Source organism: Monodon monoceros, unplaced genomic scaffold (genome assembly GCF_005190385.1).
Source record: "Monodon monoceros isolate NGI ecotype Baffin Bay Population unplaced genomic scaffold, NGI_Narwhal_1 Super_Scaffold_2, whole genome shotgun sequence".
NCBI classification, from domain to species: domain Eukaryota; kingdom Metazoa; phylum Chordata; class Mammalia; order Artiodactyla; family Monodontidae; genus Monodon; species Monodon monoceros.
In genome coordinates this window covers 6,970,434-6,983,621 of record NW_021703776.1, presented here as the reverse complement: position 1 = coordinate 6,983,621, position 13,188 = coordinate 6,970,434, and the positions used below count along the sequence as shown (strand labels likewise).

General features: G+C 48.3%; 1 protein-coding gene across 5 annotated transcripts in view; it reads right to left on the bottom strand.

Moving 5' to 3' along the window:
- TNS3 (tensin 3) overlaps window positions 1-13,188 on the bottom strand; it is a 226,698-nt gene that overhangs the window by 180,815 nt on the left and 32,695 nt on the right. For 4 of the 5 annotated variants that reach the window (XM_029232983.1, XM_029232982.1, XM_029232981.1 and 1 more), the window contains exon 2: window positions 1,337-1,448. Coding sequence is in view for 1 of the 5 variants with exons in the window: in XM_029232980.1 (XP_029088813.1) it covers window positions 1,337-1,448 (112 nt within the window). In the remaining 4 variants the exon portion in view is untranslated. Of the gene's footprint in view, window positions 1-1,336; window positions 1,449-8,885; window positions 8,903-13,188 lie in introns of those variants that run through there. The other variant, XM_029232979.1, reaches the window with a different exon arrangement.

The following is a 13,188-nucleotide window of genomic DNA, read 5'->3' as shown; positions in this document are numbered from 1 at the left end:
AGACTTTACCCCTGACAGACTCAGAGTACCAGCTTGTACTCCTAGCCCAGCCATGTCTCTGTCACACCCTCCTCTACGTTTCCGTGTGTGTGCATATGTGCCTGTGAGCACGTGTCCATGTGTGTTTGCACATGCGCACGTGTGTGTTCGTGTACATACACACCCATGCGTGCCTGCTGATATGGGGAGAGGGCCCGTGCTGAGGAGGCCTGGCGCTGGATCCATGTCCCATGTGCACCTCCACAGGTGACCCCTCAGCCCCCGGGGCCCGGCTCACCCTTTCTACATGGAGAGGAGACACCAGGCCCCATGAGACAGGCTGCATCCAGGGACAAGGTGAGAGGGCCATGCACTCTGAGAAGCAGGTGTGTCAACTTTGAAATAGAGACCCCTGGGGGGCCGGGGAGGGAGGGGGCTTCTGGCATCCCCACGAGGCCACAGCGGGGGAAGGACAGGTGGGAGCTGGTGACGTGCTGACGGCACCAGGGCACCATCATCACTGACCATGGAGGGGCCCTTCAGAGGAGGGGCCACAGCTGCCTCCTGCCCGCTCTTGGGTCCCAACGAAGTGTGACCATCGTGCATCCTTCCTCGAGGCTGCCCAACCCCAAAGCAGCCATCAGGGACCGTGTGCCAGGGTGTCCACAGGGGGGAAAGGGAGCCTGGAGGCAGCCCTGAAAATGTTCTACGGAGGAAATCCTAAACCCACCGGTGATGAGAAGCCCCGGAACAGCCCAAAGCCTTCTGCCAGGTCCCCCAACCTGCCTCTGCTCTGTGACACAGAACCACGATTCTAGGGTTCAAGGGAAACAAGAGACGTCCTGCTCACATGTCCCTTAGACAGATTTACTAACGTGAAAGCACAAAAAATAGCAAGTTGCCTTGATTACCTGGGGTTTAAGCACGAAAGAGTGAAGCTGGTGGCTGTTTACCGACAGGAGCAATGCCTGACAACACACTGAAAGGGCAGTAACGCGATGACCCTCACTCAAAAGAGCCGAAAGTTTTCATCTGTAAACTCTGGTAAGAGATCAGAAAGTAGAATAACCCGAGCTACCGACACTATAGGACAGACGGAAGATACGTCATGAGGCACTCATTGCTGCCCCCTCTCCCATAGGACTAGCTTTGCTCTTGCTGGAAACATTTCTCATGAATACATATCTGTGTAAATATGGTCAGTCCCGGTCCAGTGAGGGTAGGGGGAAACTCAGGCTGAGATGGGGAATTCCGTGATTTAACTTTCGGAAACTCCTGAAAGAAGGTTTCATTTTGGTTTTTTGTTTGTTTACTTGCTTCGGTTTAATCAACATGGGAACGATAAACGCGGACTCACCTCGGCATGAAATCCCTTGACCTTCGATAATCTGTTTGCAAACCCCACAGACTCTGGGTTTTTTAAAGGCCTTGTTCTTAAAACTGTGCAGACTCGAAGTTAATTCTTCTGGCTGAAAAAGTAGAGAGAGAAAGTGTCAGCTCTTCCATTCGTAGCCCGTTTGCTCTTTCTTTTCCCTTTCAGGAGATAATAAATCCAGCCGAGTTGGTGAAGGGTTGAAACAGGAACTTGACCAGGCAAACAGAAAAGAACAAGACAGCACCCTGCCAAGGCTGGGATCCCAGGGGCCTGGGATGCCCCGTCAGCACGCCCGGTGCCAGGGCCCTGGTGGCGGCCCACATGCTACCAGTTCATAATCGCCTGGGTGAAGGGCTTATGTGATTGCGTATTAGCTTACAAACTGCAGGCTTACAGCCACTGCTTCTGTGACAAAGGAATCCACATGCATTCCCAGAATCTTAACGCTTCTGCCTCTGGAAGAAACGATCAGCAAACAGCACAATTATAGCAGAGGTCACTAACCAACTGGCCTTCCTGGCCACTTAGCCTCTCTGAACTGCTGTACTGAGGAGAAGCTGTCACCAGACCAGGGTGACAAGATAGCAGTTCCTCCTTAAACCTGGTACAGAACTGAACCCATTACACACACCGGCACTGGGACGAGGGGAAACACTTATGCACCAAATCCGTGTTTGTAGCGTCAAGGCTCATAGCTATAGCTGACGATCTTATAAAAATTCAATTTGCCTTCGAAACCAAACACCAATCATATTCCCATTTGCTGATATGTGACAGTGTATTCTAACGTAACCTATATCCACATGGACTCACAGAGGCCATGACTCACACCAGAATAACTAAAATTCATTGAGAAGACAAAATGTTACCGAGAATGGGAGACAAATGGTACAACTACTTTGGAAAACGGCTTGACAACTTCTTATACATATTTTTAAACCTACACCAATCTCATGACTCAGCAATTCCACTCTTACAGACACCAAAATACATATGTCCACAAAGACACGTGCAATAACGATCAGAGCCACCTTATTTAAAACTGCCCCAAACAGGAAGTAACCCGAATGCCCCTCACAAGAAGCCTGGATAAACAAACCATGGTATATTCATAAAATGGATTATCATTTGGGTATACACAAGAGCAAGCTACTAATACATGTAACATCATGGATGAACATCAGAAGCATTATTACGCTAAATGAAAGAAGTCAGACACGAGCGCACAGTGAATGATTCTCTTTATAGGGTGTTCATGAACAGGTAAATTAACCTATCTAGTTCCTCAGAGGCAGGAAAAAAATTAGGTGAGCTCTACGAATGCCCCAAATTCCTACATGGAGAAAGCTTCCAGGATGCAGAGAAGGAAGGGGGAACCAGTGTACTACATGGATTGAAGGAAAGGAGTTAAGAATTCAGGCTGGGGCTTCCCTGGTGGCGCAGTGGTTGAGAGTCCGCCTGCCGATGCAGGGGACACGGGTTCGTGCCCCGGTCTGGGAGGATCCCACGTGCCGCGGAGCCACTGGGCCCATGAGCCATGGCCACCTGAGCCTGCGCGTCCAGAGCCTGTGCTCCGCAACGGGAGGGGCCGCAGCAGTGAGAGGCCCGCGTACCGCAAAAAAAAAAAAAAACTTCCTAGGATATACAAAAGCTGAAAGCTGAAATAATTCATCACCAGCTGACACGTACTACAAGACATGTTAAAGATAGTCTGGGCGAAAGGAAAATGATATCAGATGGAAATACAGCTTTACACAAAAGAATGAAGACCACTAGAAATGGTAATTACATGGACAAATATGTAAGATTTTTCACTTATTACCTAAGACTCACTAAAAGAAAATTAACTGTTTGAACAAAAACTAATAATGATGTGATGTGAGGTTTAACATAAGTAGAAGTAAAATTTATGATAGAATAGCACAAAACTCAGGAAAGGAGAAATGGTAGTATACTACCGTAAGGCTCTCATAATATACGTGAAGTAATAACACTATCACTTGAAGGTAGACTGTGACAAACTAAAAAAGTATAATATACACCTTAAAGCAACTACTAAAATGAGTTATAGGTAATAATACAACAAAGAAGATAAAACAAAGTTATTTTAAAAGTTCAATTAACTTAAAATGATAAAAAAAAAGAGAAAAAGCTGTAATAAAGAACAGGTGAGAGAAATGGAAAACAAGTAGCAAGATGAGAGATTTAAACCTCACCATATTAGTAATCACATGAATGTAAACAGTTTAAATCTCTTAATTAAAAGGCAGGGATTGTCAGATTTTCTTTTTCAAAAAAGACAAAGGATAGAAAAAATATACAATGATAATGTTAATCAAAGGAAAGCTGAAATGACTATATTAATAACAAAGTCGATTCTAGATTACATTCCCAATGATATAGAAAGGCACTGCATAATGATGAAAGGGTAAAAGCAACAAGAGAATATAACAAACCTGAACAGTCACGTATCTAATAACAAAACTTTCAAGACATATGAAATAAGAACTGATAGAATTGCAAACAGAAATAGGCAAACATACACAGTCTGAAATTTCATTACCCCTTGTTATAGACTGAACTGTGTCCCCCAGAATTTCATATATTGAAGCCTTAACCTCCAATGTGACCATATTTGAAGATTACCTTTAAAGAGGTAATCAACATTAAATGAGGCCATAAGGGTAGGAAACTAACCCAAGAGGGCTGGTGTCCTTATATGAAGAAGAGACACTAGGGAAGCTTTGCACACAGAGGGAAGTTCATGTGAGGACACAGTGAGAAGGTGACCATCTACAAACTAAGGAAAGAGGCCTTGGGAAAAACCAAACCTGTCAATACCTTGATCTGGGACTTCCAGCCTCCTGAAATGTAAGAAAATAATTTTCTGTTGTTTAAGCCACCCAACCTGTGTTATTTTATTATGGCAGCCCTAGCAAACTAACATACCCTTTCTCAGTAATTAATAATTATTTTTATCAATAATAATAATTGATAATTATTGCAGAAAATAAGCAAGGATACATAAGCTTTGAACAATGTTATCAAAAACTTGACCTAATTGACATTTATAGAACATTTGACCTAACAGCAGCAGATTACACATTGTTTTCAAATGCATATGGAATATTCAGCAAGGTCGACCATGTTCTGGGACATAAAACAAGTCTAAATAAATTTAAAAGTATTCAAGTCATACTAAATATGTTCTCTGACCACAATGGGATTAAATTAGGAATCAGAAACAGAAAGATCTCAGTAAAATTCCCCAAGTATTTGGAAACTAAATAACACACTTTTAAGTAGTGCATAAGTTAATACATCATAGCTAACTGGGTTTCTCCCAAGAATGCAAGTTTGGTTGGTTTTACATTCAAATGTCAATCAATTAACTAAAACAAAACAAAACACAACAACAACAAAAAAAAACCTCTTATAAAATCTAACTTCCATTTCCTGGTAAAAAAGCCAAATAGGAATAACAAGGGACTTCCTCAACTTCATAAAATTGTCTATGTGAAACCTACAGCAAACATCATACTTAATGATGAAAGACTAAATGCATTCCCTTTAAGATCTGAAACAAGGCAAGGTTTTCTGCAATCAATATTTCTATTTAACCTTGTCCCAGAAGTTCTAATCAGTGCAATCAGGCAAGAAAAGTAAATAAGAGGTATCCAGTTTGGGAAGGAGAAAGTAAAAACTGTCTTTAATCACTGATGACATCACTGTTTATGGAGAAAAAGCTGATGAAATCTATGAAAAAGCTCCAGAACTAACAAGTGAGTTTAGCAAAGATGAAGGATACAAGATCAATGAATGTACAAGCTGATTGTATTTCTACATACCAGCAATAAACATCCAGAAATTGAAACTCGAAAAATATTACCATTTATATTAGTATCAAAAATATGAAATACTTAGGGATAAATCTAACAAGACTGCAAAAGACCTATAAACTAAAAACTACAAAACACTGTGGAAAGAAATTAAAGAAGATATAAATAGATGGAGAGATATACCATGTTCATGGGTCAGAAGACTCAATGTAATTAAGACACAATTCTTCCCATAGAATCTATAGATTCAACAAAATCTCAATCAAAATCCCAGAAGGTTCTTTTTTTATAATTGGCAAACTGATTCTAAAATTCATATTTAAATGCAAAACACTTAAAACTCCCAAAACAACTTTGAAGACTGCACATATTTAAGTGTACAATGTGATGTTTTCTATTATATTTTGAAAATGTGTCTTTAGTATAAAAACATTAAACTAAAGAGTTTCAAAGAAAGTATGTTCTTGGGATTCTACATAACTAATAAATATGAGGTACTGAATGAACACCTTGAATCCTAATTTTCAACAAAGCAAATGCTCCTCTGATACTGATAAAAGGAAAAGCAAATACACAGCACACAGACCACAACCCCGTATTCCTTGACCAATGGCTGACAAGGAGAACCCCATGTGCAACTACTAATGGACTGGAATTGGCAGAGAACTCTTTCCGACATGCCATTCCAACTTTAAAGCATGCTTTGCCCATCCCCAAACTTTCCCCTGCTATTCAAATTGTCTACAATGCTGGTAACTTACAGTTTTCTATTGTGACCATTTCTAGTCCCACCCTCCCCCAAGTCCTTCCTGACCACTTCAAGTTCCTCAGCAATCCTACAGTCGTCTCATCACTCAATCACATATCCCCTGGTGTTGATCTTGTCAAGCCTGTCAAATGAGGCAAAGTGTCCTGCACCAAGCAGAAGTCTTCTCGCCGGTTCTGCCACCTGCAGTACGAGCTCTATGACCCAGGGCAAGTCATACCTCTCTTCAAGGGAAAGGATACCGCCCCCTCCTACCTATTAACCAAGCTACTGTAAATAGTCAAATGCTATGGCAGGTACCAGTTATGAACACTGGCCGTCTATGGGAATCACTTGGGCAGAGTTTTTAAAACAGCTGTGCCTAAGCTCTACCCCAGACCAATTAAAACAGATTATCTGGAGGTGGGACCAGACGACAAATTTTTTCACATCTCCTCCAGTGATTCTGATCTGCAGCTAGGACTGAGAGCCTCCACTACATAATGGACCATACTATAAGAAGCTATTCCTCATACGTGGTAAGGCACTATTATTACGTGCTTGTTCACATGTCTGTTTCTGGTTTTCTCAAGAGACTGTATACTTTTTGATAGCAGGGCTCTTGTACTCCATGTCTATAAAAGAGGGACGAAGGTACTGCCATCATGAAGTTCATGACATTGGCAGGGCCCTTCTGTGCTGTAACCACTGTTCAACAAACGGGGCATCAGCACGCAAGATCAAGACCACACAGCCAACAGATAAGGGATATGGGCTCAGACCCAGTCTCCACCCGAGTCTCATGCTCAGACAGGAGTCGGCATTCAAGTAGCTGACAAACACGGCCCTCTATCGTAATCCCGCCAGCTGGTACATACTTGCCCCCTCCCTCATATTTCAGTTATTTGTTTACACGCCTTCTCTCCTGTGTAATTTCCTAGAGGCGGGACACCAGGCGCTTATCCATTTGTCTTATGAGGCCCCTGCACAGTGCCTGGTAGACAGTGAACCACGGACCCTCAATTAATATTTGTTGACGGAATGAACTGGCCGTGTTCTGTGGGCCAGCGGGGTATACTGTGACCTTTTATTCCTTGCAAATACCTTTATTATAACGAGGGAGAAAGAGGCACTGTGTTCCTGTGATATTCTTGCGGGCTGGGCGACAGCTAGAAGCCTGGAGGAAGGAAACAGCAGAGGTGCTGTAGGGCGGCTGAAGCCATTTCAATGGCTGGATGGCGGAGGAATTCATTTCAGATAGTGTAATAACATCTGCTCACGCTTCATCTGTACATAACATCTCCATTGTGAAGTGAGCCTAGACAGGATTAGACTGCCTTTGTTTTCACCTGATACTGTGCTTTCATTTCTCCCAAAGAGGCGGGGCCAATGAGTGCGGGGGGAGGGGGGAGACGGGGAGGGGGGAGGGGGGGAGGGGGGGGGGGGGCAGGCCAAAACGCTGAAGCATTTAGCAGGCTCAGTTCAGGAATCTAAATTGCATTTAATTGTTAGGAGCAGGCAGTTGGAAGGGTAGAGAGCAAGGCTGCGGGTTCCACAAGGACTCCCTGAGGGGTTCAGGGTAATTAGTGCTGGTCTTGATTGTGAGGTCTCTTTTTAGAAAGAAAAATCTCTGCAGAATTGAGCGAGTTTAAGTGCTCCACAGCAGCGCAGAAGGGTAACCTTCTGCTCTGCTCTGCGAAAATGCAAAACCTCACAGACCTCTCTGCTAGGTTCTCTGGGCTAATGTTCCGGAAGCAACAGTTACCCACACAAAGGCTAAATTAGCACAATCCAAGCTATATTTTCCTTCCAGGAAAGAGGATTTAGGGGTGGGTTTTCATACCTGGAAGCTTTCAGTAGCATTCTGGGGGGGGGGGGAGCAGATACTGAGCAAAAACACCAAGCAACTTGACTCTGAAGTTAAACGCGAAAAAAACTTCCTGCATAGGCAGAGTGGACCCCAAACCTCTGGGGTGTTCCTGCCCAGAGATGTTTCCACCCACCAGCAGCCACAGGACCCAGGGTACACGGACACCCTCTGCATACCACACACTGTCCCTAAGCTTCCCAGCAATAGTGTTTGTTAAACTAAAAATAGAATGCAGCACAACTCAAAGTGATGTGAAGTAGCTGACATTCTGACAAACTCTCACTCCTCAGAACCTTACATAAATTTCCGGGAAGACGAATGCAATAAATGCCTAATTATTAGACTCAGAGAAAGGACTGCCGAACCTAGTAAGGAGCCGCCTCCCGGCATCTGCTCTGTTTAATTCAAACGCCATGGAGGACCGTCCCAGGACCAGGTATCGTTACATGGCTCTGGTTAACTTACATTTCTGCAACAATGCTAGTGCACCCTCACATACCCATAGAGCTAAGCACCCTCTTCCTTTGCAAGAAACACAGGCTACGAAGCGAGTCCGCGAAATTGCCAATGTCCTACTTCCATTCCAGGAAAGGAGTCCAAGGAAGTGTGTTCAAGAGGGAGTTGGATTAGAAAATTAAGCCAGAACTGTCCCCCACTCCATGTGGGCTCACCAGGGCGCCGCCGGCCTCCCACCAGGCAAAGCCCTGCTCTCCCTCTCTCTTCCTTTCCTGCGCAAGTAACACGCGCATACACGGGCACACGCGGGGGGACACGCGCGCGGAAGTGCACACGCGCGCACAAACAAGGACACACGCGCACTCGCGGACACATGAGCACGCGCAGAGACAAGGGCACAGGAGTGAACGAACGTGCACGCGCAAACAAGAGTGCACGGGCACCCGTACACACTTGCACGTCGGCACTCAGACTGGGGTACGCGGGCACACACAAGCCCACGTGCACACCAACCCAAAAGTGCCCCCACCCCGTCCCAGCGCCCGGCGCGCCCGCGTCGCCGCTCCCAGCACCCTGACCCTTGCTCCAGCGCCCCTCCCCCGTCTCGGGGCTCCCACTCACCTGGCGCCGGTGCCGGCGCACCCGCGCCCCGCGCGCGCACCCTCCAGGCGGCCCGGGTGTCAGGGCGCGCAGCCGCATGGCCGCCCTGGCCCCCGCGGAGAGCCGGGCCGGGCGAGGAAGGCAGAGGCAGGCGCGGACCCCTCTCCGGCGGCGGTGCCAGGCAGGTATGCCTCCTGAGCCCCCGCGCCTCGGCGTCAGGAAAAGTTCGACCCCGGGAGCCCCGGAAAGAAGCGGCCGCCAACTCCAAGTCCACTCTGCCGTCAGAAGTCAGATGCCGGGAACAAAAGCCAGAAGAGTGAGCGCACGGTCCCCCGGCGCCCCTCCATCTGACACGAATTAGCCCTCCCTCCCCCACCCCAGACGCAGCTCCAGAGAGAAGGCAAAAGGCTTCTCAGCCAAACCCAGGAAAAGTGGAGAAGAAACGCCTCCTAGGGCAGGGCTGGGGGGCAAACCTTCCATTGCCCTCCGTCGCCCTCCGCCCTCCCACTGGATTTACCCCCGCCTCTGGCTGGAGTACAGCTTGACTAGGATTTCAGACCTCTCCAAGAATGCAGACCCTGGGGCTTAAAATCAAAACCCGCAGGCTCTTTGCCTTCGGGGATTTTAAATCTTGTATACTGTCCAGTAAACCTGCATCTGTAATGGTCAGTATCACTGGTAATCTACACTGCTAGCAAACAGTGGCTTTGGAGTGGAAAGAAGGAAAACTCTCATGCAGAAAGGCCTCTTTCCAATTTGCTTCTTCAACTAAGAAAAGCAAGCAGCAGCAGCCTTGCCAAAGAGGGTTGAGAACCAGGTAGAGGTTCCAGCAAGCTCAAAGTGAACGGTTATGGCGCCTTCCACACCTGGGGTCTGGGATCCACCGCACCCCTCCGTCCCCTTCCCATCCAAGGTGCCATCCAGCTCCCAGCAAAGCACAACACATTTTCCTCTCTGGCTCTGTGATTTTAGAAGGAAATGAAAAGCCTGTTCTTAATTTTTTTTAAGGAGATGGAGGTGACTGGGATGGTGGGGTCCAGGTGTCACACGGACAGGTAGTCAGACACCTGGAAAGTGGAAGGGTCACTTAGCCTGAAGGACAGCCCAGAGGGGTGGGTGGGCATGATCCACAGACAGAATGGCCCTGTTTCGATGCCTGTCAGACCCCACAGGACTGACTTGTCTTGGGCTGGGGTCGTGGAGCAGTGGATCTAAGCTTTCCACCATGGAAAGCTCTGGCAACCCACTCCTGGGAAAGGCTCCCTTGATCGTGGACATGTTCGGCTGAGGCCACATCCTCCCTTCCGTGGGGTCCTGTAGAGGAGGCCCATGCCTAGTAGCACATGGCCTAGGGAGCTGTATGGCCTCAGCCATAGCAGAACTGTGTGCCCTAGTGGCTTGGCCGGCCTCCACGCCCAGCCCAGGGTGCAATACTAATGACCTGTGTTGGTGTAACACTTCAGATCTTCAACTCCGCTTGCAACTCCAAATGTCTTAGCTTCGGAGAGCAGTCTGGGTGGGCTAGACCTGGGCCTTTATGGTTAACACATGTGCGAATTCCAGCCATCAATTCAAAGGCCAGCATTAACCTCTCAGGTTCTGGCACTGAATACCCATCTTTCCATTTCTGGGGTGGAATAGCAAAGCTGCTCTTCAACTTTCAACCACACACACACACACACACACACACAAAAAAAAAAAAAAACAGGAACACACCATTCTGTCTTCTGATTCCTTGCCTGACAGCCACCCATTCATTCTCATTTCCCTCCATCCTTCAGATAAGATTATTATTCATCTATCTCTATAGTCATTCGTTCGTTTGTTCATTAATTCATTTTCTAGATTCATTCATTATTATTCACTTTTTCTATAGAGTAGTTAAACTTTAGTTTTTGCAAACATGTCTCAGTGCTATTTCTTCATACGTATCCCTCACCCCCATGGGACTGCAGGATCCCTAAGAACGCACATCTGTATCAGATTCATTTGAGTCCCCAACATCTAACACAAGATGGAGCCCAGAGCCGTGTCTGCAAGCTGAGCTAGAAGCATATTTTCTGCTGTCTGGGGGCGCACGATGCAGACACTTCTTCCAGACGCCAGCTGGACGTATCACCAGTCTCACCCATGGAACCAGCAGAAGGAACCTGAATCCCAGCAAAGAACAGGTAACTCCCAAAATGATAAAGCTCCTTGAACTCAAGGACCGGGCTCCACACTCTACGGGGCCCCTGGAAATGATGGTCCTGAGCACCAGAGCTCCTAGGCCCGTGGCTGCCAGATTGGAAGACAAACGGGTGTTTTCACAGGGGACACCTGAATCTCCTCTCACTAGATTAAAAAGGTACATCGTTCAGAAGATTCCCACACTTTATTACTAATAATCCATCACATGCATGCGACCACACCTCACAGATAATGACAACAAAGTGAGAACCAGGGACCACAGACAGTCGTTGGGCTACAGCCCAGACCACCCCAGCCCAAGCGAACTTCCCCAAATACAAAACTGGGACCCCTGTCGGATGCCCCGCTTTGCCAGCTGGCCCCCTCTCTAGCGCCCTAACCCTCCACCCTCCTGCACCAGCCGGCCCCGCCCACCCCCAGGCTTCTCCTGCTCTGCGTCCCTCAGAGGCAAGCTGAAGTGTGAGGGTTTGAGGCCAGCTCAGCCTAGGGACCCCCGGGGACCCCAGGAACCAGGGCAGGTATGGAGCCAGCTACTCTAGCCTCTCCGGACTCACCCACTACTGTGCTGGCAGCCTGGCCTGCCCCTGGGAAGACGGCAGTCCTCCCTGCTTCTCGCCGGCCGGACCGCCTGCCTCCGACTTGCGGCTGCACCGAGTCCCCAGCAACAAAGGAGGTTCTTCGTGCACAGGACGGACTTCAGGGGGCCCGGGTCCAGACTGTGCGGGCAAAGCTCCAACGCCAGGCCTCGGGGCTGCATCACCAACCCGGGCTGGGAACCCAGACTGGACTGGGGACAGAAGCCCTGCGGTGAGACCGACCCTAACACGGGATGCGAGGCTGGCCCATCCAGGACCCCGGGGTTCTCGTCCGACTGAGCGGAGGGAGGGCTGCTGCCACACGGCCCCTCGCTCACACACTCAGCCAGCCATCCCGGAATGCTGACGAGCAGCCTGTGTGTGCCTGGCGTCACGGGGACTCCGGTGACGAACGACTCCTCTTTACCTGATGGCAGAAATATCTGCGTGTGGCGTTATGAGGGGGCACTGAGCCACTCATGGGACTTTGGGGAAAACAGGCGACGGGTGGGCTGAGACCTGGAGGAGGAGTGGAGAGGAAAGGAGCCAGGAAAGGAGCCGGGGGACCAAGCACTGTGCATAAGGCAGGGTGTTTGCGTGAACTGGACCCCGGGCAGGCGGGCAGAGACCGCATCCTAAGGGCGGGCATGGGGGTGGTGAGCTCGGTCCCGGGAGGACTGGAGAGGAAGGGGACCCTCAGAGCAAGCCAGGGCCTGACCCCGAGGGCAGCGGGAATCTCTAGCGGTGAGCGGGAAGGAACCACATGAACACCCTGTGTCCTGGGGACCACCTGGTGGTGAAGGGGTTTACTAGCACGGAAAGGAAGAAAATGACAGTGATTGCTGTGTTGGGGGCTGGAATCAGATGCCGGTGTAACTCGTGGTTTCAATGTAGAGACACGGATACTGACAGAAGTCAAAACTGATGCAGATGTGCACACGCACACACACCCATGCACAAGCGCGCACCCATATACACACATGCATATATACACTCCTCAGCGCTGTCCGTGGTGGGCGGCCCGAAGCAGCCCCCCATAGTAGTGGTTACATCCAGCACCCACGTCCCGGTTTTAAAGCACTGTTTCCCAGTAAAAGATTTCAGGGCTCCTTGGAAACATGGCTGGTTTCGGATCTGAGCCAGGGATACTACAAATGAACCTGCAATGTTTTTTTTGTTTGTTTTTGCCAGAGGGTAAAGGAATGCTCCCGGAATAAGGGGGCTGCATCACCAGGGGACTGGAGTGGGCTTGCAGAGATTGCCCCTGGCCAAACTTGGGACAACTTGAACATCGAAATAAATAGTGATAATATTGATTATAACCCATTCAGTTAAATAGGAATTCATGAGTCCATGAGTCCTACTGATAGAAATAAATAGCTAAATGAACACACTGTGGGCCCGATGAGACGTAGATGCCTGCATGGTCTCAAGGCACCTCCTGACCTGGAGGGACGAGGGCAGGAGAGGGTGGCAGGAGACAGGTGGAGGGGGCGGGGTACAGAGATCGTGGAGGTTTTTAGCCTCTACTCATTATGGGAACTCACAGAGGAGAGCCA